Genomic DNA, 23,208 nt, shown 5'->3' with positions numbered 1-23,208 from the left:
GTGTGTGTGTGTGTGTGTGTGTGTGTGTGTGTGTGTGTGTGTGTGTGTGTGTGTGTGTGTGTGTGTGTGTGTGTGTGTGTCCTGAAAAGAAAAAAAAAAAAAAGAAAAACCTTAATAACCTGCTGTCTGCCGAGAGGTGAAAGGTCACACCTGTGGAGAACACTCGCCTGTCAAAGGTCGAGGCAGATCGCGCACACACCTGCGTTCTTAACGGGGCTTTATTTGCGCCTGCACCATAGTGCTGCTCAGCAGAGCATTAAGGGAAACAAGTCGTGGGTTACATGTTTATTCATGACAAAATGTAGTGAAAACATTACATTACATTACATTACATTATGAACACGTTCTGTCAAAAACGGCGAAAAAACTTGCTTAGAATCTCACAAAACTATACATATCACAATACAGATGCCACGATACGATAGGTATGGCTGAACAGAGGCCGCAATACAATACATATCACTATACTGAGGTCTATATTTCATGATGTTGTATTAATCTTTAAGCATTAAGCTGTTTCCGTTCTAAATATTGGTATTAACGTCATCCCCGCGTTCCTGCCCGTAGACCAGTGCATCGTGGACGGCTCGACGTACGAGGTGAACCAGACGTTCACCAAACACCACGAGGAGGGCTACATGATGAACTGCACCTGCTTCGGTCAAGGCCGGGGCCGCTGGAAGTGTGACGCCATCGGTGGGTTCCTGCCAAAAATCCCCGGCCGCGCCGCGGTGCCGCTTTAGGGCTGAGGACACGCTCGTGACGTTTTAGCTGCAGATTAATTGTTATACGAATAATTGCGATGAACAATTAGCCATTTTTTCCCCCCTCACTTTTGTATTGGAAAGCTATGAAGAAGAGACATTGGATATCGGGGAAAGAAAAAAGATTCGGCGAGAACTCTCCAGCTCTCCAGACCTTTCCTTTTAGTTGTTTGGAGCCGCAGAGCGTGAAGGAAAATAATTCCGCTTTGTTTAATTGCGAGTCTCGGCGAACTTCTCACTGACAAGTGCCGAGATTTGAGTGATTATTGCAGTAAAAGTGGTAATTGGTGGCAGCTGCAGCGGTCTCAGTGTAAAAAGAATGTGAGAGAATTGTGGGAAAGGGCATTTATGGAGGGTGGGAAGGGGGGTGGCGAGGCTTGACTCCTACCTCATCACGTCGTGACGTCACATCGCCGCCTGTCCTCCAGATCAGTGCCAGGAGCCCGAGTCCAAGGCCTTCTACCAGATCGGGGAGTCGTGGGACAAGGTCATCCACGGGGTCATGTACAAGTGCTATTGCCACGGCAACAGCATCGGAGAGCTGAGCTGCGAGCCCCAGCAGTCCTACCTCGGTAAGTTTCCTCTTATCTGTTTGCACATTCCTCCAGTTTAAAGGCTGTGTAGACCTGCAGACACGGGGCTGTTATTATGCTGTTATTATTATTATTACTGTGTTATTACACTACACACACACACATAGGAAAATGCACGCAGCATTTTGGGGTCAGTGGGTGTAGTTGGTGCACCTTGGGAGAATTTGTGGAGATTTCGCCTCAGTGGAGGAAATCCAACAGAGTTTAAAAAGAAGCGATAGCAGCTGCTGCCCGATCTGTTTTTTTGTTTTTTTTTTCCTTAAATCCCCTTGATCCTCAGCCACACACACACATGCACGCGCGTGCACACACACACACACACACAGACTTGAACACCACACGTTCCTCCAGCACCTGTGGAGCAGCAATAACAGGGACTTGGTTAGGCGGCTGAGAGGAAGTTGGCTCGCTAAAAAAAGAAAAGTGCAAAATATATTTTAAGAATCACAAATAAAAAAATAAATGAACTAAAAAATGAGATTAGGGTTAACAGAACGTTGAACATTACTTTGGTTATTTAAGCCTCGGTTCCAGGGGCGGACTGAAACAATAATTCAGGCTGGCAATTTGACTCCATCCCAGGCCACCCTGTTCAGGCAAACCACCAGACCACTCATTTTGTAGGCTAACCCTAGTTGTTGATGTAACGCATACCACACTAGTTATAAATTTGGCCTCCATGTTCTTGTAGGAGGAAAGTTATCCGTATTACAACACTAACAGCTTATCGACTAACAATAAATTTAAGTCGACGAGTCGACTAGTTGTGACGTCGTCACCCCGCCCCCAAACATAGACTATTAACCCCACGTAAAAACAGTTACCAGTACATAAATAATATAACTACAACAGTTGCTATTTAAAATCATTGTTTTGTGGTTCAAAAAAGGCCGAATGCTACGGTCACCAAACAAAAACAAGTTTTACCAGAGCAGACAAAACGAAAATTGCAATAGACTCCACATCGCAGTAGGAGAAGCGTGGTAAGACAGATTCCTCCCACACGACGAGGACTCTACATTTTTCTCAAATTGGGTAATACAACGTCACACTTCGCTCTGTCCGGCCGCCATCACGCTCTCATACGAGCACGTTCTTCTGTGTGCTACACTTATTGACGTGCAGGAAGCTCCGTTATCCCGTTCCCGTCTTCCAGCCGAACGCAGCCTTAGTTGTCGAGCAACAGTAAACGCATCGTTTCCTCCTCGGCATCGACGCGCAAGGCCTTGTTTGTTGTTCCTCGTTCTTCTGCGAGCCTCCGTCTACCCTCCTGGCTCCGGTGTTTTATTCTCCAAAAGCCCTGCGCCTCAAAGGCTCCCGTTGATACAATTACAACAAGATCGCAGTTCTTATCGATAAGACAAAATCTTAATCAATTCCATTCCTTTTAACAATTAATCGATAGTCGATGAATTGTTCACATCCCTCGTCAGCGGGTAGACGGCTGCTATGTGCGTCGCCGAGAGACGCGACGACGTCACTTGCGGCGCGCGCACCCAAGCGAGAGCCGCGCCTCTGGTCCTCGCCCGCAGCCGGCCCCGTCTCGGAATCGAACCGGGGCTGCTGCGTGTCACCCCCCCCCCCTCCTGTCAAACTACTGTCCTGTTCCATAAAGGAGATTTCAAGATTCAAGATTCAAGAGGTTTATTCGTAGGAACAAAACAAAAAAGATTGTATAAAAGATAAAACGAAATTCTCAGCTCTCGGTTCCGACATCTTTACTGTGAAACAATCAAAATAAAAACCCCGAAAGGTGTCCATTGCAAATGGCTCTTTTAAAGCGGCGCAGTGGGAAATGTTGGTTTAAGCCGAGCTGAACATGAGAAAGTGAGGCCTTGACTTTGATGTAAAGCAGAGGGGCGTCGCTGGGGGGAGGGGCAGGGGGTCATTTCCTCTTTTACAAATGTACTCCCCCCCCCCCCACACACACACACACACACACCGCACACACGCACACACACTCCTGCCAGACCGGATCCTTTGTTCCACCAATGGCGTGTTGTGTTTTCCATTATTGGCGTAGCTGTACAAAACGCACACACACGCACACACACGCACACACACGCACACACACACACACACACACACACACACACACACACCCACACACCCACACACCTGATTGGCCGGCCTGCTCTGTTTGTTGTTGTTTCCTCGGTTATAACACAAAGCAGAGACAGATCAATAAGGAGGGAGGGAGGGCATTTCCGCGTTTCCTCTCGAGCCGCCGCTGTTTATCCAACTGTGTTTTGGGCTTTTTTTATGTACCCCAACCCCACCCCACCCCCACCCCCCAAACTCTGTGTTGCATAAGTTGGATGTGCAGATGTTGTCAAATTCTCCCCTGGTTTTTAAGTTTGAAGCATGAATCCCGACAAACTCTCTTGCAGCGTTTCCCACTATGTTGTTTGGTGCTTTGATGGCACATTGTAAACCAAAGCAAGCAGTTATTTATATTTAGCTTTTCCTTTTTCCCCATCAATCACTAGTGAATAATTATCAATGCAATATGTACTTTGTTTTCAAAAGCCTTTTTGTTTTCTCCCTTTACAACTGGCTCCTTTGTCTCTCCCGCTGGCTTCTGGGAACACTTTCAAACGTTGCACGCAGCAAATGCAATGCGTGTGTTTTGTTTGTTTGTGTTGCTTTGTTTTGTCCATGGGGGCAAAGTGAGGGAGCACCAACACCTCAAAACCTTGAATCTTTAATTTTCATTCTAGGGTTGTCAAGTATGAAATACAGTACTGTACCTTTCAGGGCTACAAAAAGATTTGTCATGGCCAAATTTATGCAGAATTTGTACCAGTGAAGCACAAAATGGAGTGTGTGTGTGTGTGTGTGTGTGTGTGTGTGTGTGTGTGTGTGTGTGTGTGTGTGTGTGTGTGTGTGTGTGTGTGTGTGTGTGTGTGTGTGTGTGTGTGTGTGTGTGTGTGTGTGTGTTAAGCAGGTTGACGAGACTAGCAGCAGCAGCATTTAGTCCAAATCTAGGGCACCCCCCCATAATGGCATCCAGCTGTGTGTGTGTGTGTGTTTTAAGAGCAGCGTGCAGCAGCAGTTTAGTTTGCTTACTCGGTAAAACCCATAAAAGAAAAACGACAAAACAAACACACAAAGTAGAGTTTTTCTTTTTGGATTCTCATATTTTACTTCTGGTCGGACCCTGATGTTGTTTCCCCAAGGAAAAAAAATATTTATACATAATTAAATTACTCTGCAATATAACATATATATATTTTCAACACTGAAAGTATTTTTTTTAGAATTCAAAGTTTTAGTATAGTAGTGATTAATGTGCTGTATGTGTAGTGAAAGTACACTTATAAGAAGTGTATTGAAACATTGACCGAACTGAAACCGTACGTCAATATACTGTTCAAGATTCAAGATTCAAGATTCAAGATTTTTATTTGTCACATACATATACATACTTCCATACATATATGCAGTGAAATGTAATGCAACGCACCCGGTGATAGCACACAAGAAGTCCTAGGACTTCTTGTGTAAGTCCTAGGACTTAAACTTACTGTGTAAGTTTAAGTGTGTATATGGTTGTTAAAACTTGTCAAAAACACATGAAATATATATGATTTAATATATTTAAGTACACTTCACACACTTAAGTGTAACTTAAATGTGTGATCTTTTGTGTTATATTGTGTTTACTTATAATTCAACACAATCTGTGTATTCCTGTTTTTATTCCTACTGTTTCTTTACGAAAACAAAGGAAATATGCATTGTCATGCACTTGCAGCGCTCATTCTAATGTGTGCACTTGTCTACATGCAGGGTTTTTCAAGTGTTCTCCTTGAGTCGTGTGTGTGTTGTAGTGTGTGTACGTGCACATCCCCCCACTTTGTGGCCTGTGGGTCTGTAATATTCCCTAATGGCTCCCAGATTGTTTCTTTCTCCTTCTTAACCGATCCACTTGCTGAGAAACGCTGATTACAGCTCGGTGGTTTGGAAACGCGGTCGCACCGCGACCTCGGCTCCTTCTCGAAGCTCCCGCTCGATTCCGGGGTCTGCTCGCCATATGACCGCTGCTTGTCTTATAATTATTAGTAGTAGAATGCAATTTGAGATGATTTATTTTAAGGGGTGCGGTAGGATGTGATGGTGGATTCTGATGCTTCTTACATAAAAGTTCTAATGGAATATGAGGATAATGTGCAAAAAAATAACATAAGGGCTGGAAGCTGGTTCGCCTGAATTTTTTATCCAATTTTACGTGCAGGGTTTTTTTTTTCTCAGATATTAACGTCCGGACTCGATGCCTATAGCACTATCCAACTATCACAAAAATACAGTTACAAGCGCGATAAGAGAAAGAGGTGGAGGTGTGGGTGGAAAAGGTGTAGGAGCAACAGAGTATTTTCTCTTCTGTCTGTGGAAACCAGGATGGAATGTTGCAGCGAGGTGAGAGTTTTCTCCTTGTTCTGTCCAGGAAACAAGCTGCTCGATGGGTGTAGTTGTAGTTCCTGCAGTGCGGACGCAAATAATAAGGCACGGTTCTTCCAAAAGTTCTTAGAACTATGAAGTGCGAAAACTCCTATAGAGGAATGATACGGATACAGTACGTAATGGGTTCAGGTTGGTACGTTATGTCCAGTGTCGATGCGATCGTTCGGACAATCTGTCGGCAACGGACGTACAATCTGAAACGGGTTGTTTTTATTCCTGGCTCTCAGAGACCAGCGCTTAGCTTCCCGTCGCCCCGCCCCGCCCCGCCCCTCCCGGACGGACTCGGTTCCCTACGCTGACGGAGCCGGGACAGAGCCCCCGAACGCAATAACCCTAACCCAATGTTATTAAATCAGTGTGATCATGTTCAACCTGTCCAACACTCTCTGCCTCGGGAGAAGGAAGGTTCTCCCCCTGTTCCACCTCTCCCTGTCCCCTCGCTCCCTCCGGCTCTGCGCCCTGGTGCAGCCGGCGGCAAGCAAAGCGCTTGTGCCCGATGTCCCCGCACCCCAAACTCCAAAAGACAAGTCTAGGCTCTGAGTGGCATTTTTAAGAAGGAAAAAATAACACTTGTGAATATAAAAACCTGTCTACGTCGAGACTAGACGCGTTTCAGGTTTTTGCCTTTGCAGCCGAGCCCACGGTTTGGATGAAACTCGCCATTTTTCAGAATGTTTTTCCTTCTTCCCGAAGAAGGAATATATACTATTTGTGCTTTGCCGGTATTTGGATTGGGCTCCACCCCTACTTTACGTGCTCGTCCCGGCAATATTACTGCCTCCATTCGCACGCACTTGCATTCACAGCCGTACCGGCATTTTCCTGGGAATGATACTCGGTCGAGAGTGGGGAGATTGACGGAACAGCTTTTATGCCACATCGACACCGGTTCCTTTTCCCACAGTACGCCAATATGGCGAAAATTGCCAGTGGATTTACGGCTTTCATTCTATGTGGGCAAGGGGCTTAATTGTAAAATTGTTAAAAAGAAAATGGCCCATATATATATATTTTTTTTTATTTTTTTATTAAAAACAATAATATTTTCTTTTTGTTTCTCTCCAGGGGGTAACCGGCCCGTCCAGGTAATCATCACAGAGTCTGGGAACCAGCCCAACTCGCACCCCATCCAGTGGAATGCTCCACCCTCCGCCCACATCACCCAGTACATCCTGAAATGGAGACAGGTACCAAGGGGGCCTGATCCTCCAATTTCCTCTGCTTTTGTCTGTTCATATTAAATTCCTGCAATATCCAAGGCTTGCATCCAAGTCTGTGTTCATCTAATTTTAGTTCGGCCGTTTGTTTTCTCACGAATCAACCTTTAAATCAAAGGCTTTGATTGGGTCTGCGATTGCCCTCAGTCAAAGTCTAAAGTAACTCACCGCAACCACCGTTATTCCAGAAAAGCACCCACAACCCCTGGAGGGAGGTGATGATCCCGGGTCACCTGAACTCCTACACCATCTCTGGCCTGAAGCCCGGCATCACCTACGAGGGCCAGCTGATCAGCGTGCTGCGCTTCGGACGCCGCGAGGTCACGCGCTTCGACTTCACCACCACCTACGGCTCACGTGAGTGGCGGGTGGAGCGGCTGCGGTATCGCTGTCCTCGCGAAACGATTCAGACCATTGCTTCCGCCGATCACCTCACAATCGGGTCAGCGCTCACATTTTCCCTGTGAGGATCTATGAGGAAAAAATGATCTGACCCCGTACACACCCCACTGTCCTTTTTAGTGGCGACCTCCGAGGGGGTGACCACCCCGCCTCCACCCATGGTGGACACCTCGGAGTCGGTGACGGAGATCACCTCCAGCAGCTTCGTCATCTCCTGGGTCTCGGCCTCGGACACGGTGTCCGGCTTCAGGGTGGAGTACGAGCTCAGCGAGCAGGGACAAGGGACCGGACCCATCGTCGTGGGTCAGTACAGGCACCAAAAAACCCCCAGAAAACTGAAAAACTAACTGGCTTTCTTAACTGATCATTTGATGACAGGCTTTATTTTTATTTTTTATCATTGTTTTTTTTTCCAGACCTTCCCCGCACCGCCAGCTCGGTCAACATCAACGAGCTCCTCCCTGGCAGGAAGTACATTGTCAACGTCTATGAAGTCACCGACACCGGAGACGACAACCTCATCCTCACCACCTCACAGATCACCGGTGAGTCCCCTCGTCCATGGCTTACTTTATATCTATCTGTCTCTCTACCTCTGTATCCGTCTCTCCCATGGAACTCCAATCCCATCAAATGGAATTCCAATAATATCCAATGTAACTCAATCGTATCCAGTGGAACTCCAATGGATCTCCACTAAAGTCCCATGAAACCACAATAGTATCTAATGGAACTCAGTATTATCCAGTAGTATACAATGGTCTCCAATGGAGGTTGAAATGATCTGTACTACTTGCAGTTATCAGGATAGCAAAAAAAATTAAAGGTTTTATATTATTGACTTCTACATATCTGCTCCCCTTTCATAGCCCCCGACGCCCCCGTGGACCATGAGGTGGAAGACGTGGGAGAGACCTCCATCTTCATCACCTGGGAAAAGCCCCTGGCTCCAATCACCGGTACGACCCCCCCCCCCCCCCAGCCAGAGTTTACCGAACCCGTTGTCCGCGGAGCTAGTGGGGGTTTCGGGGGAACGTCTGAGATGTTTTCGGCGCTTGGGCCGTTGCCGATCCCTTGACTCGGATTCCGATCCCCCCCTGAACGACACCTCTCTCTCTCTCTGTCTCTCTCTCTCTCCAGGCTACCGCGTGGTCTACACGCCGTCGCTGGAAGGCGAGAGCACCGAGCTCACGCTGCCCGACACGGCGACCTCGGTGACCCTGAGCGACCTTCGGCCCGGGAAGCTGTACAACATCAGCATCTACGCCGTGGAGGACAGCCTGGAGAGCGAGCCCATCTTTGTCCAGGTCAACACCGCCGGAGACCCGCTTCCAGGTACGGGTTTCGGGCGAATGCGTCCCCGGAAGGCGCTTCCTTGTGGGCGTCTCTCTCGGTTGTTCTTTTTTGGAGCTGAGGTCTTTACCTCCACGCAGGCTTCGTCCTTCAACCTAAAAGCCCCCTTTCTGCCTAGCGACGAACACGACTTGACGTCCGGCGGGCTCTTTGGTAAGCTCTTGTCGGGGGAAAAGAAACACCGCCGACTCCCGGGGATGTCTAAAAATAGGGGCGAAGGAACCCGGGCCCTTTGTCGCTGGAGACTCGTGGGCTCGTTTTGAAGGTCGCCAGCTCACGCTGCTTCCCACGTGTACGGTGCTGCAGCGAACGCCGGGCGCATTCCCATCTGTTTCTGTTTTATCCTGCGCAACCTGGCTCCAAACCCTGGCTCTGTCCTCACGGAACCTTCACGAGTCAAAACCCCTACGCTCAGATGCGCTGGAGCTGCCGTCAGCTTGGCATCTAAATAACCATCCGGCAATGGAGAGATAGGACACCCTTTCCTCCATTCAGCCGGGGTAGCCCGGACATTTGCTTCTTAAATATTCATACCTTCTACAGTATACGCAATGAGCGCTTCCGATTTGAAATCGCACGATTTTGGGGTGGGGGACCCAAAAAAGCTTTTGAATAGTCGTTTGTAGTTTAAAAAAAAATAAAAAATAAAAAAACGCCAGTGGGAAAAGTCAATTCCAGTCATGGAGTTCACATCTGTGCTGCAGCCAGATCAGCAGATGCTCCAACGTGTGTGTGGATCTCAGAGGGGGCGGTCAACCCCTCCGCCGTGAGCCGTGTTTGTTGGTGTATCCTGGGTGTGATAAAGATCAGCGGGCCAGGTAAAGGGGGTTGTTTGCAGCGTTCCGCCGTCCCTGGCAAATGGACCGAGGGAACGTTTAGACCGGAGTCGCCCGCGGGAGTCGGCCGCCGCTCGTTTTCCAGCCCCAGATTTTCCTTCTTTTTTTTCTTTTTTTTTTTTAAGTAAGTGGTCTCGTCTCAACGAACACGCTTTCATCTTATTCATCAGCTTTACCGGTTGTGGTGGTTGGTATTACTCATGAGCATCATCATCATCACAGCTTTCTCCATCTCTCAGGTTGACTCCCAATGATCGGAAAATAGGGTTTAGGCTCAAAAATACCGGCGCTTGAGTTTAAAGTAGTGATTCGGCTGTGTTGTCCTGTTTTGTCCCTATGTGTTAGTGCCGCCATTATTTAGAACGGCTTGGTTTTCTCAGGTGGTATCACTCTTTTTATTGTGTTATATTCATCTTGTTCTTCATTTCTTAAAAAAAAATACATTTTAGTTAGATTTTAAGTGTGTGTGTGTGTGTGTGTGTGTGTGTGTGTGTGTGTGTGTGTGTGATGAACGGGAAGAAAATCCCCTACTGTGAATATTGTTCATTATGGGACATAGTAAAGATTTGAAATTAAATGTAGTCTCATTATTACATTTTTAACCCTCCATTTGACTGGTTTCCTGTCCACAGAGGAGGTGCCCGCCCCCACAGAGCTTCAGTTCTTCGACGTCTCGGACAACAAGATCATCCTGATCTGGGCGGCCCCGGGCGGCGAGGTGTCGGGGTACCGGGTCACCGTGGCCCCCGTGGACGAATCCGGGACCCCCCAGAGGGAGATGACGCTGCCCTTCAGCCACAGCTCCTACATGGAGGTCCCCCACCTCCACCCGGGAACCCTCTACCGCTTCAACATCTACGCCATCCACAGCGGAGAGGAGAGTGTGCCGCTGTCTGGAGAGCAGGCCACCAGTGAGTCCAATACAAATAAACCGAATCAGAAACGCATGACGTGAATCCAGGTCACTGCTCCCTAGTGGTCTTCGCAGGAATTGCAAGTGGTCCACAACAATATTACTTAAATATTATTTGTTCTATATTTTTGTATTTTGTTTTTTGTTTTTTTGTTTTTTATATTAAACCCCATCATCATAATGGATAGATGGAAATGTGAGTGAGTAGATAGATTTAAGTTTAATTTGGCTAGGGCAGGGTCCAATTTTAATCACTTAGAAAACCCAATTATACAGATTTTTCGTAAACGTAGAAATTATAATAATAATTATAATAATAATAAGACATTTATTTTTATTGCACCTTTCATACACAAGTTAAGTAAAGAAATGCTAATTTTAGGTGTTTAATTTGACAGAGGAAAAGCAGAGTACACTCTCTGATGTTGAGTTATGAAACATAATAAAAAAAAAATAAAGATTATATTATTATTATTATTATTATTATTATTATTATAACAATTCCTACCTCGTGTCTCCAGAGCCGGACCCTCCGTCCTACGTCCACTTCACCAACGTAACGGAGGACAGCGCCGTGATGCTGTGGTCCGCCCCCCACGCCAAAGTCACTGGCTACCGCCTCTTCCTGTCCACGGAGGGCGGCGACTCCACCCCCAAGCAGCTCCGCCTCCCCGCCCGCCTCTTGCAGTACACGCTGCTCAACCTGCGGCCCGAGACCCTCTACATGGCCACGCTGCACGCCGAGCAGGACAACACGCTGAGCAAGGGACACAGCGGCGAGTTCACCACCAGTGAGTGAAGCGTGGGGAGAGAATAACGCTCAGGGGTGTTTTCTCATTTTTTTTTATTTTTTATTAATTTAGAATAATTAACATTTTTACCATGTGTACGTATGTATCTGTCTCCAAAGAACCTTCGATGGGCAGCGCTCCTCACTTCAGCACCGAAGTCACAGATACGTCCATAATCATCACTTGGACTCCCACTCCCAATATTGGATATAAGGTACTTTTATTATTCCAAACAATTATATTATTCATATTTATTTTTTCACTAGTTCCTAGCATCCCTTTTCTAAACATTAGGGGTTGCTAAGGTTGTCATTGGAGATAGTTTTATTGTCGCAACTTAGGCCAAACTTATAAACGGTAGGGTTCGCGATTTTTTTCAACCCAGGCCTTCATTAAAATGTCGGTTTCCTGTTTTTCTCAAAAACGTGAAACTAACATTTTTTTTTTAGCTGCAAACGTTTTCCCCGTTGCGCTAAAGTTGCACCAGAGTGGTAAGTTTCTCAATAGTAAAGCGTCCGGCGGGCTTGTGATGTCATCATATCCTGTGAGGATGTCGTTGATTTCCGTGTGAAATGTGGGTCTGGGAAGCCCTTTGAGGGCTTTCATAAATAAACTCGACTTGACTTGTGCTTTGAACAGTTAAAAACGCTGGGAACTAACATTATAATTAGGGACCGGGCTGGAAAAATAGCAAACCTATCCTTTAAGCAACAGTTGTCATCTTAATCGCACCCTTTGAACTTCGGCCTGATTTGTAACTCTTTTGCGCCTGAATTGCATAATATAATGAAGCCTTTTAATTGTGAAAGTGTGGCATTGTCTTTGTTATTGCAACCATTGTAGCAATTATTGCGTAATGGCTACAATTTCATAATGCACCGTGGCCCGACCCAACTATACTGGGAATTCAAATAAACAACATTTTTTTTTTTTTTTTTTGTTTTTGTTTTTGTTTCCCTCGACTCGCATAAAATCGCTCTGAATTGATACAGCTCCGTCGCCGTATTTCTGTGCGGTTTCGGCCTCGGCCCCTCGATAATTATCGCAGGAACTGGAGAACGAAGAGACGGATGTGATTGGTCGGAGGTTTTCACGCTGGGGACATGAGACTTCTTCCATGTTCCTGGGAAAACACTGACCCCTCACCTCCCTCTCTCTCTCTCTCTCTCTCTCTCTCTCCCTCTCTCTCTCTCTCTCTCCCTCTCTCCCTCAGTTGACGGTGCGCCCGAGCGAGGGAGGCGAGGCCCCCCGGGACGTGACCTCCGAATCGGGCAGCATTTTCATCTCCGGCCTGACCCCGGGGGTGGAGTACACCTACAGCCTGCAGCCCATCGTGGGCGGCCACGAGCAGGGCTCCACCATCACCCAGCGCATCGTCACCCGTAGGCTCAGACTCGGCAGATACGCGAGGGGTTATAACGTGCAGCCAGCTGGGCATCAGGGGGAAAATAACCACCCAATAGGGTGATCAGGGAATTGTATCACTCTGAGGGAGGTTATTTTGCGGTGATGACCGGCTGGCTGCACGTTATCCTGCTTATTACACAGCTAACGCAGTGACTAAATAATATAATGCATTGAGACTGAATTAAAATTATTTTTATGAATATAATCTCGTCTTCCTTGTTCATTTTAAATGGTTACCGCGGCTCTAATGCTCTTCCCCCTCTCTCCACCGTTTCCACTCCTCCTCCACCTCCCCCCCCCCCCCCCATCTCCTCTTCTGCACCTCCTCCAGCTCTGTCTCCTCCCACCGATCTGAACCTGGAGTCCCACCCTGGCACCGGCGAACTCACCGTCCAGTGGAACGAAGCCAGCACGCCAGGTTTGGACAATACACACGCGCATGCACGCACACACACACACACACACGTACACACACACATACACACACACACACACACACACACGCATTATTTTCTCCCTTCGTTCTCAACCTCACACCACAATAACCTCATTTTATCATTTATTCCCTCCCCTCCCAACGAAGACATCACAGGCTACCGCGTGACGTGCACTCCCACCGACGGCCAGCAGGGGAACAGCGTGGAGGAGTTTGTGGAGGCGGGACAGAACCGCTGCACGCTGGAGAACCTCCGCCCGGGGGTGGAGTACAACGTCAGCGTGGTGACTGTGAAGGACGACATGGAGAGCACCCCCATCTCCACCACCATCACTCCAGGTGAGACGGGGGGTGGAGGAGGGGTTGATTTAAGAAACAAAGAAAAAAAAAAAAAAAAAAAAAAAAAGGAGCCTATGGAACACGGGGTTGGTCCTTTGGGAATTCTTTTTTTTTTTTAATTGTTTTATTTATTTGTTAATAAATTTGTGAGTTATTTATATGATTTAATTTTCAGGGGTTGCTACTTTTTAAAAAGCATCTATGTAGACATCTCTATTTATGTATTTATTTATAAAAAAATATTTGAGCTTTAACAAGGAAAGGTACATTTTGTTTATTGGTAGAGCTTTTCAAACACCGGGGCACATTCAAAATTCGTTACATAGGGCATAAAATACATGATATAAAAGCCTCGAAATAAAAACGGATATAAAAAAAAATACCTTAAATACCTTTAGAGAAGAAACTAATAAAAACAATGAGTTAAGAGCACAAGAAAATAATAGAAAAGCAAAAGTTATTGAAATTTTGAGTATAGTTATTTACTATATATAGGTATTTTTTTATTTTTCTTTCATTGGTCAGTGTTGGGTCTAAAAAAAAAATATATTTTTTTTTTAAACCAACTCAAACCATATTTTAAACGGTTTTAAGGTACTCATTCTGTAATGGATGTGCAGGTAGGTTCCTAATTACATTTTCCCTTTGTTTTACACCCCCGCAATGGACAACATCTCGTTGTACCAAACACTAATACAATAAAACATAATCAATAAGTGATATTTGCTCTGTTCTGCAAATATCAAGGCTTTAACCTGCTTTAAGTCTGGTTTTCAAAATATAGAACAGCCATAATGCCTCGTTGAATATCAGGCATTATGAGCTTCAATCTAATCTAGACTATTGGGAAAACCAGCTGCAATACTAAAGGGGAGTATCAGACATTTATATTTATTTATACAATGATTTTTCTCTTGGTTTTTGGCCAAATGTCTGTTTTTGCCCCGTTTTTAACGCACTAGTGTGATATAGAAAATATCACAGTGAATTAAACTTCCCAACTTCACATTAACCGCCGCTTGTATCTGCTTCTATCTTTCTGTCCGTCCATGTCTGTCCTTGTCTTTCCGGTTGTTTTTCTGCTCGTTTTGCTGTCCCCCTCCTCCCAATTACCCAGAAGTCCCACAGCTGACGGAGCTAAACCTGGTGGACGTGACGGACACCACCCTGGGTCTGAGCTGGACGCCGCTCAACGCCACGGCGGTGACGGGCTACCGGGTGACAGTGGTGGCGGCCGGGGAGAGCGTGCCCATCCTGGAGGAGCTGCTGACGGCCACGCAGGGGTACTACACCGTGCAAGGCCTGGAGCCCGGCATCGACTACTACGTCACCGTGGTCACCGTGACGGAGGACGGCGAGAGCCAGCCCACCACGCTCATCCAGCAGACCGGTGAGGAGGGGTGGGGGGTCCCGGTGGGGAGGAGACGTGGGTGGAGAAATGGATTTTTAAGTATTATTATAATATTTATTTTATTTTTGTGTATATATTCATAGAAATAGACTTTTGGGATATTCAAGAGATTCGAGAGACTCGCTCCATCGGTGATATTTGGTTCATTAACCATTTATTTTGTTGTGCCTTTTCTTCAAAATAAGAAAAAAAAGGGGAGAAATTGATGGCCCACATGACTAAAATATGTATTTTTATTGTTATTGCTCTATGTATTTGGATGCATGTATTTATCTATTTTTATTTATTTGGTGTATTTCCTTATATCTTACTTATTTATTTTTATTTGTGTATATCTTATTATATATTATTTATCTATTTATGTTTATTTCCCTAATTATTTATCAGATTTATTTATTTATTCATTTGTGACACTAGAATTATTCATTCTTTGAACCAATGAAAAAAAAATAATAATAAAATACCGGGAATAGGGAGTGTCCACCAAGAACCCAACAAAGAGCAGACTGCAGCATGACTCCAGCACAAAGAGTGTGTGTGTGTGTGTGTGTGTGTGTGTGTGTGTGTGTGTGTGTGTGTGTGTGTGTGTGTGTGTGTGTGTGTGTGTGTGTGTGTGTGTGTGTGTGTGTGTGTGTGTGTGTGGGAGTTTCCTCCACGCTGAGCCTCACTTCGCCCCCTGCTGGTTAACCTGTTTGTTCTCTGCTTTATATGGCAGTGTAAAGCAGCTGACATGGAATCTATCACAGATGCACAAACACACACTTGCACGCCCACATTTTTCTTTACTCTCTTTCTTCTCCAACCAGTAACCCTGCCTCCATCCATCCCTTCTGAACTTCTCTCTCCACTCTTTCCAGCTGTTCCGGCTCCTTCCGATTTGGGTTTTGGTGAGGTGTTGGCAGACAGCATGGAGGTCACATGGTCGTCTCCTCACGTCCCCAACCCCGCCGACATCAACAGCTTCCTCATTCGGTACGACCAAATGAGTTTGCTTTCATGCATGACATTTTCTTTTTACATGGGAACAAATCAACCAATTTGAACAATTGAACTTTTTACAACAACTTTTGCACACCTCTTCCCTACTGCAGAAAGCAACTTTTTTTATATCCTTAATTATACAATAACGCCAAAGTAAGTGACACAGTAAGAAAGTCAACTTGATTGCATCCAGCTTCATGTCCTGTTGAGGAAAAAGAAAAAAAAAGTTCAATTCTGCTCACTTAAACTTTTTATCCAAAAGAAATGTTTTGTAAAAAATTGTTTAAAATTATTTTGGCCGTTTTGCCATCCTGTAAACTTGAGTGGATGTACAGATATGTAACAAAAATAAATACGTTATTTATTTATGATCAACTAAACTAAACAAATTATATAGATGACTGAATAAATCCTAAATCAAACATTTGAATATGAAATGTATTCGTCTATTTTATTTCCACTCTACATAATTAACAAAGTCAAACCTCCTGCGCACCCTGCAGTAACTCTGCACCGCCACTAGAGGGTGGGCCCCACTCGACCTAAGCGCAAGGGACAAATTCTGTGCAAAATGAAAACTTGTTTTGTGTTTTATTTGTCCCATCTGATCAGGTATCACCCCATCGACAATGACGATGACCTCACTGAAACCAGCGTAGGAGGCACAGCCAACAGCGTCGTCCTAAGAAGTAAGTTGGTACAAAAAAAAAAAAAACGATAACGCGGACGTGCACATGAGAATGTTCTATATGTAAGTGTTCTCTCTCTCTCTCTAGACCTGCTGGCCAACACAGAGTATCTGGTGAGCGTGGTGTGTGTGTATGAGCAGAGAGAGAGCTCGCCGCTCATCGGAACTCAGACAACCGGTCAGTATCTTAAAAGAAAATATTACATCATAGACAGCAAAGTGGATGCTAGTTGTTTTAGAGAGTAGAATTTAATATATAATAATGCAAATAATGCATGGGAAAGGGCTTCTGTGTTAACAATAACAGCAGGGTTTGTAACAAAGCATTAGCAATAGCTCCACTATTTATTATATATATAATGTGTTGTTTGTAATAACATAATCTTGTAATTATTACAGATATATCATACATAACGGAAACATTGGCAAAAGAAAACCCATTATGCCTTGTTTTTAATGTTTAATCCCTCTCCAGCCCTGGACTCCCCGGTCGAGATGCACTTCTCTGAGGTCCTGACCAACTCCTTCACCGTCCACTGGGTGGCGCCCCAGGGGGCCATCACCGGCTACCGCATCCGCTATCAGCAGTCCGGCGCCGGGAGGGCGAAGGACGAGAGGCTGCCCCCATCCAGGAACCACTTCACCCTGACCGGACTGCTCCCCGAAACCGAATACCTGGTCTCCATCTACGCTGTGAGCGACCTGAGGGAGAGCCAGCCGCTTGCCGGGACCCAGACAACCAGTACGCCTCACTTCATCAGCTATTCGTGGAAGCGGAAATCCGTCATATTTTTTTTTCTTTAAGAAAGTCCCATGTTTGATACTTTTTAAATGACCTGAAACTTAATAAGAAACAGACATTCAATGTGTTTGCTCGGTGTGTGCTCCTCTATATGGTGTTTCAACATTGTTGGTGGCGGGGTACGCCACACTTTTCACCCAGCAAAAATGCACTTTCTGGGTACGGTTAAAAGAAGTAGGGGGGGTCTCTCTCTCCTCCTCGTCTGTGAAATGAATACCACAGTGTGTTGTTCTCAGTTACTTCAGTCACCAGGTGTCGTTGTCTTCTGCCTCCTCTCAGTCTCCGACGCCCCCACGGACCTGCAGGTCCTGGAGTCCACGCCCACCAGCATCACCATCCACTGGGACGCCCCCGCCGTCACCGTGCGCTACTACAGGATCACACACGGCGAGACCGGTACGTACAGCACAGGGAATTTCGACATTCCTGCCTCGCTTTCATTCAGACCAGATAAAACTTTATTAATCCCCGGAGGGAAATTCAGGGATTTATAGTTGTAACCTTTTGAACCATGATGGTTTTTAATATGGTGTCACTATATTGGTATCAATCAAATAGAATGTCACCAATGCTGCAATAGTGCTGTTAAAAACTGCCTTGCCAGCGGTTATAGTGCTGACTCATGTAAAAATAATAGTGAAAAAGGTGGAAAAATTTAGTAAATTAATTTGTGTATTATGGTTATATATATATATATATAAATATATGTTTTTTTTAATTATTATTTTAAATATAATAGTTATGTGCCAGATTCAGCTTCAGCTCATTTCACCTACAGTCTAACTCAACGGGTTCCATTTGCTATTATCAAATACATGTTTTCCATATTTTTCAAACACTCCACAGTAACAATGTCAAAATTGTGTAATTCATATATACTTCATATTTGCGTGTCTCCAGGAGGCCACAGCAGTCCCAAGGAGTTCACGGTCCCTGGGACTCAGTCCACAGCCACCATCGGCAGCCTGAAGCCCGGAACCGACTACACCCTGACGGTGTACGCTGTGACGGGGAGAGGGGACAGCCCCGCCTCCAGCACCCCCATCTACATCACACACAAGACCGGTACGCATACAGGAAACACACACACACACACACACACACACACACACACACACACACACACACAAGACAGAAACGACTGAAATTATATTTTACTGGGAACAAAGATGAACAAAAATAATGATTTGAGCCTTGAAAAATATATTTAGGCTTTTTTAAAAATGAGATTTTTAGCCTTTAAAATTTCTGCATCTCTCATCACCTCTCTCCTTTCTCCCTCTCCACCCTCTTCCTCTCTCCACCCTCCCTTTCTTTCCCGCTCTCCTCCTACTCCTCCTCCAGATATCAACTCTCCCTCGGAGATGGAGGTGACGGAGGTGAAGGACAGCAGCATCACGGTGCGGTGGAGCCCGGCCCAGGGCCCCATCCAGGGCTACAGGGTGACGGGGGCCCCCAGGAACGGCCAGGGGCCCTCCTTCTCCGAGGTGGTCGCGCCAGGTACACGCATTATGTGCAGGATGTGGGGAGAAATGCACTATATTACTACCATACTCTGATTGGGAGGAGTTGGCACTGACTCTTTTCTTTCTTTTTCTTTTTCTTGTCTTTCAGACCAGACAGAGATGACTTTTTCGGGCCTGATGCCGACGCAGGAGTACATCCTGAGCGTCTACACTCTGGGACAGGATGGAGAGAGCACTCCTCTGATTGAGTCCGCCGTCACACGTACGGCAAGAATCATTTTGGTTGTCGAAAAAATAACAATAACTTAAAATAATTTATGTTGTATTATATTATTATTGCCATTGTGGCTTAACTGGACCTTCCCATTCAATTATCCACCTTGTTTTTAACATAAAAACCCAATGTTGATTTCCTTGTTTCTTTCTTTCTTTTTTTTGTAGATCATAGATATATAGGTAGACACAGAATACTGATTGATCAATTGATTGATTGATTGATACTCATCCCAGATCAACAGATCTCATGAAAAACAATAGGCAATACCAATAAAGTAATAGAATAAAAATAGAGAATATACGGCAATATACAATAACCCTAAAAATAATCAACAAACAATATTGCTAAGCAACAACAAGAAAGATAATCCTCAAATAAGCAATAAATAATTCACAATAAACCTCTGTAGCAACAATTGACATTGTGACAAAAATAGGAAATTGAAAAGTTTGCATCTATATACGGTATGTCAAGTAAAAACTGTGTGTAAACTGTGTGTACCAGGTTTGGAAAAACAAATGGTTCTAACAGCATAATTTGTGATTTATATTTTCTCCCTCCTCTCCTCGTCATCCAGACCTGGACCGCCCCAAGGACCTGATCTTCTCGGACATCGACTCCACCTCCCTGAGCATCAGGTGGGACAGTCCGGAGGGCGTGGTCACCTCCTACCGGGTTCTGTACTTCAGCCCCGAGGAGGGGGAGCGGGAGCTGCTGCCGTCCCCCCGAGGGGACGCCGAGTCCGCCATCATCCACGGCCTGAGACCCGGGAGCGAGTACACGGTGAAGGTCATCGCCCTGCACGACCACACGGCCAGCGCCCCGCTGGTGGGAACCCAGGCCACGGGTAGGGCAGCAAAAGAGCTTTTGGAAAGACCCAGAACCCGGGGGAAGGGCGTGGAGGGTCCTTCTGTCTTCTGTTCATTATTAAAATGAGTTTTCTATCTCTCTCGCTCCCTCTCTCTCAGCCATCCCGCCCCCCAACAGCCTCCGGTTCTCCCAGGTGGGCCCCACCTCCTTCGTGATGAGCTGGGCCGGGGCGGGCCAGGCCAACGTCCACGGTGGGTCGAGCGGTCTCACTGGGTACCGCGTGGTGATCAACCCCAAGAACAAGAGCGGCCCCACCAAGGAGATCAACCTGGCCCCGGACACCACCCAGGCCCACATCCCCGGGCTCATGGTGAGGGCGGAGCTTTAATGGTTCAGGGAGGAAGTCTAGCGGGAAAAAAAAATCTATATATATATATATATATATATATATATATATATATATATTATCTGCCTTGAATAAACTAAAATAGGCTACACAAACATCATATCTTAAACCTTGCTGACAAAAAGTCTAACAACCATAAGAGAGAGAGAGAGAGAGAGAGAGAGAGAGAGAGAGAGAGAGAGAGAGAGAGAGAGAGAGAGAGAGAGAGAGAGAGAGAGAGAGAGAGAGAGAGAGAGAGAGAGAGAGAGAGAGAGAGAGAGAGAGAGAGAGAGAGAGAGAGAGAGAGAGAGAGAGAGAGAGAGAGAGAGAGAGAGAGAGAGAGAGAGAGAGAGAGAGAGATTCTGCTGACCCTGGACCAGACAGTTTGTTTTGTTTTGTTGTTTTTTCGACTTAAGCAATGACAAAGTATTTGGAGCTGGAAAATCTCTTAAACATGTGATGATACCCTGCAGGAGGCTTCCAGGCTGTCTGTTTAACCGTCCAGACCAGTCCCAACACACACGCTACGGCAAAGTGTGTGTGTGTGTGTGTGTGTGTGTGTGCTCTCATAATCTTAATCTTTCCTCCTCGTCCCTTCTTTCCAGGTCGCCACCACCTACGAGGTGCAGGTCTACGCCCTGAAGAACCCTCTGACCAGCCGACCAGTGGAAGCTGTGGTCACCACGCTGGACAGTGAGTCAATTGATTTATCGCTCAAAATGCCCTTTTTTCCCGCCCCAACGACGGTCTATCAACAGCATTGAAACGGTTTGTTTTGTTTATATAGTGTTCTCCTCTTTTTCTTTTCGTCTCTCCGTCCCCGCAGACATCAGCCCCCCTCGCCGCGTCCGCCTCTCCAACGTCAAGGACTCGTCCATCACCCTGACCTGGCGCTCCAAGACCGAGGCCATCTCCGGCTTCCTGGTGGAGGCCACGCCCACTTCCCCCACGGGCCACGGCCCCATCCAGAGGACCATCAGCCCCGACTCACGCACCTACACCATCACAGGTGCGGGCGTAGGGATAGGATATTTCACTTGAGCTCACTTTATCCCAATTTTGTAAAGATTTTCTGCTTATTTTCTTAATTTTTTATGAGATATTGTTTTTATTGAGATATATATATATATATATATATATATATATATATATCATTTTATTAATTTACTTTTTAAGATACAACATTATTGTCCAACTGAGATTGAACGGAAATTTTCCTTTGGTCTCAACACATTATTTCACATTAGACACTTGTTTTTCTAAATGTATACATTTAACCCTTTATTGGAGTCACTTTCACCTGGTTGTTCAGTCAATTTAACTTAAAAGTTGTTTTTTTTTCATTGATCTGCACTGTTGAGAATTTGAGAAAGACAAAGCATTTCAGTGTTTCCGTGACGCTATACATTGTCAAACAAAAAGGTGTTTTTATGTGTGCGTGGTGCAGGGCTGCAGCCGGCCAGCAGCTATAAGATCAACATCTACACCCTGAATGGAAACGGACGCAGCGCCCCCTTCACGCTCACCGCCACCACAGGTACTTACTGTATCTGGCTGTCATATTAAAATGTACATTTTTTTTTTTTTTTTGTAAAACCTCACAGCGGGTTGATTACTTAACTGTGTCAATCCCCTCGGTCGTAGTCGTTTTTAAGGAGCAAATGATCGAAGGAAAACCAACGTGTGTATTTATCTTCTTCTTGCAGCCAAACCCTTGGTGATTCCACCCTCCAACATCCGCTTCACCTCCCTGACCCCCAGCAGCATCTCCTTCACCTGGGACCTGTCCCGCAGCGCCAGCATCACCGGGTACTACGTCATCTACGAGGAGGCCGGGGGCGAACCCAGGGAGCTGCTGCCCCGGCCCCAGTCTGCACAAGGCTACGCCACCATCAATGGTGAGAGCTTGAGAGATTTAGACAAAAAAAACAGGGCTGTACCGTGTTGACCTCTACTAGCTCAACATTTAATTTATTTGGGTTTTATTCATCTATCTATCTATCTATCTATCTATCTATCTATCTATCTATCTATTGGTGTATGGTTTATTTATTTATGATGTGCTTATTCCATTTTTAATTGATGGTTTATTTGCATAGGGACACATAAAAAACACTGACACATTGAAAAGTCTCAATGAAATTATGTCTTGACGTCTTGAAATGCATTGGGCAACTGACTTTGTATGGCGTGTAGCGTGTTGTACTGTATAGTATTTGCAATACCCGTCACTCGATTGTTTTTTCAAACCATAAGCCTACGATGAAATATGTAACTCTATAACTGTATAACTCTGATATTACACACTGTGCAAGAAACATTTGTATTGTGAAAACGTACATTTGCTCTTCATACCATAATGGCTGTTACTCTGTTTATTTGTAGGTTTGAAAGCAGGAACTGAGTACGTCATAAAGATCTATGCTCTGCAGAACACTCTGAGGAGCACGGCGCTGGTGGGCAAGGCCAGGACCCGTAAGTACATTATTACAACGAATAGAAAGTATTTCATGATGTTGAGCCTAAAACCTAGACTTGAGGCTTTAAAACACCTGAATTATCTCGTTCTTATTGACGAGTTTGAGGTCGAAATGCAATAAGGCCGGAAAAGACCAGAGACCAAACAGGGAGATATTTAATTATTTGAATTTTGTAATGAATGTTCTATTGCCCAACACCACCTCCTTCCATCTGTTCTCTGACCAGAACCGGCTCCGGAGCCCCAGCTGCTGATTCCCCAGCTTCCCATCCCTCACCGACACAGAACCGACATCCTGGACGTCCCAGAGGTCGACGACAAGATGTGAGAAACCGACATACGAGTCTGAAATTCAGTCCAAACACACGGGCAGCTTATGAGACCTCCTCCTAAT

At 45.6% G+C, this 23,208-nt stretch overlaps 1 protein-coding gene across 1 annotated transcript in view; it reads left to right on the top strand.

The window, feature by feature from the left end:
• The window catches only part of fn1a (fibronectin 1a), a gene marked incomplete at its 3' end in the record, with an annotated part of 41,142 nt that overhangs the window by 12,243 nt on the left and 5,691 nt on the right, over window positions 1-23,208 (top strand). The window contains exons 11-41 of the mRNA XM_080019569.1: window positions 568-696; window positions 1,193-1,336; window positions 6,887-7,008; window positions 7,227-7,395; window positions 7,561-7,743; window positions 7,857-7,985; window positions 8,310-8,399; window positions 8,581-8,775; window positions 10,262-10,540; window positions 11,064-11,333; window positions 11,453-11,547; window positions 12,547-12,715; window positions 13,072-13,158; window positions 13,324-13,515; window positions 14,633-14,905; window positions 15,784-15,898; window positions 16,520-16,596; window positions 16,684-16,773; window positions 17,071-17,337; window positions 17,677-17,793; window positions 18,298-18,462; window positions 18,742-18,897; window positions 19,012-19,125; window positions 19,718-19,987; window positions 20,109-20,320; window positions 20,941-21,028; window positions 21,162-21,344; window positions 21,783-21,872; window positions 22,042-22,233; window positions 22,721-22,810; window positions 23,042-23,138. Of these exons, the coding sequence (XP_079875695.1) occupies window positions 568-696; window positions 1,193-1,336; window positions 6,887-7,008; window positions 7,227-7,395; window positions 7,561-7,743; window positions 7,857-7,985; window positions 8,310-8,399; window positions 8,581-8,775; window positions 10,262-10,540; window positions 11,064-11,333; window positions 11,453-11,547; window positions 12,547-12,715; window positions 13,072-13,158; window positions 13,324-13,515; window positions 14,633-14,905; window positions 15,784-15,898; window positions 16,520-16,596; window positions 16,684-16,773; window positions 17,071-17,337; window positions 17,677-17,793; window positions 18,298-18,462; window positions 18,742-18,897; window positions 19,012-19,125; window positions 19,718-19,987; window positions 20,109-20,320; window positions 20,941-21,028; window positions 21,162-21,344; window positions 21,783-21,872; window positions 22,042-22,233; window positions 22,721-22,810; window positions 23,042-23,138 (4,849 nt within the window). The remainder of the gene's footprint in view (window positions 1-567; window positions 697-1,192; window positions 1,337-6,886; window positions 7,009-7,226; window positions 7,396-7,560; window positions 7,744-7,856; window positions 7,986-8,309; window positions 8,400-8,580; window positions 8,776-10,261; window positions 10,541-11,063; window positions 11,334-11,452; window positions 11,548-12,546; window positions 12,716-13,071; window positions 13,159-13,323; window positions 13,516-14,632; window positions 14,906-15,783; window positions 15,899-16,519; window positions 16,597-16,683; window positions 16,774-17,070; window positions 17,338-17,676; window positions 17,794-18,297; window positions 18,463-18,741; window positions 18,898-19,011; window positions 19,126-19,717; window positions 19,988-20,108; window positions 20,321-20,940; window positions 21,029-21,161; window positions 21,345-21,782; window positions 21,873-22,041; window positions 22,234-22,720; window positions 22,811-23,041; window positions 23,139-23,208) is intronic.

The sequence above is a fragment of the Zeus faber genome (assembly GCF_960531495.2).
Source record: "Zeus faber genome assembly, chromosome: 18".
Lineage (NCBI taxonomy): Eukaryota > Metazoa > Chordata > Actinopteri > Zeiformes > Zeidae > Zeus > Zeus faber.
The sequence above is the reverse complement of the archived record's forward strand: the minus strand, read 5'-3'. Positions and strand labels throughout refer to the sequence as shown.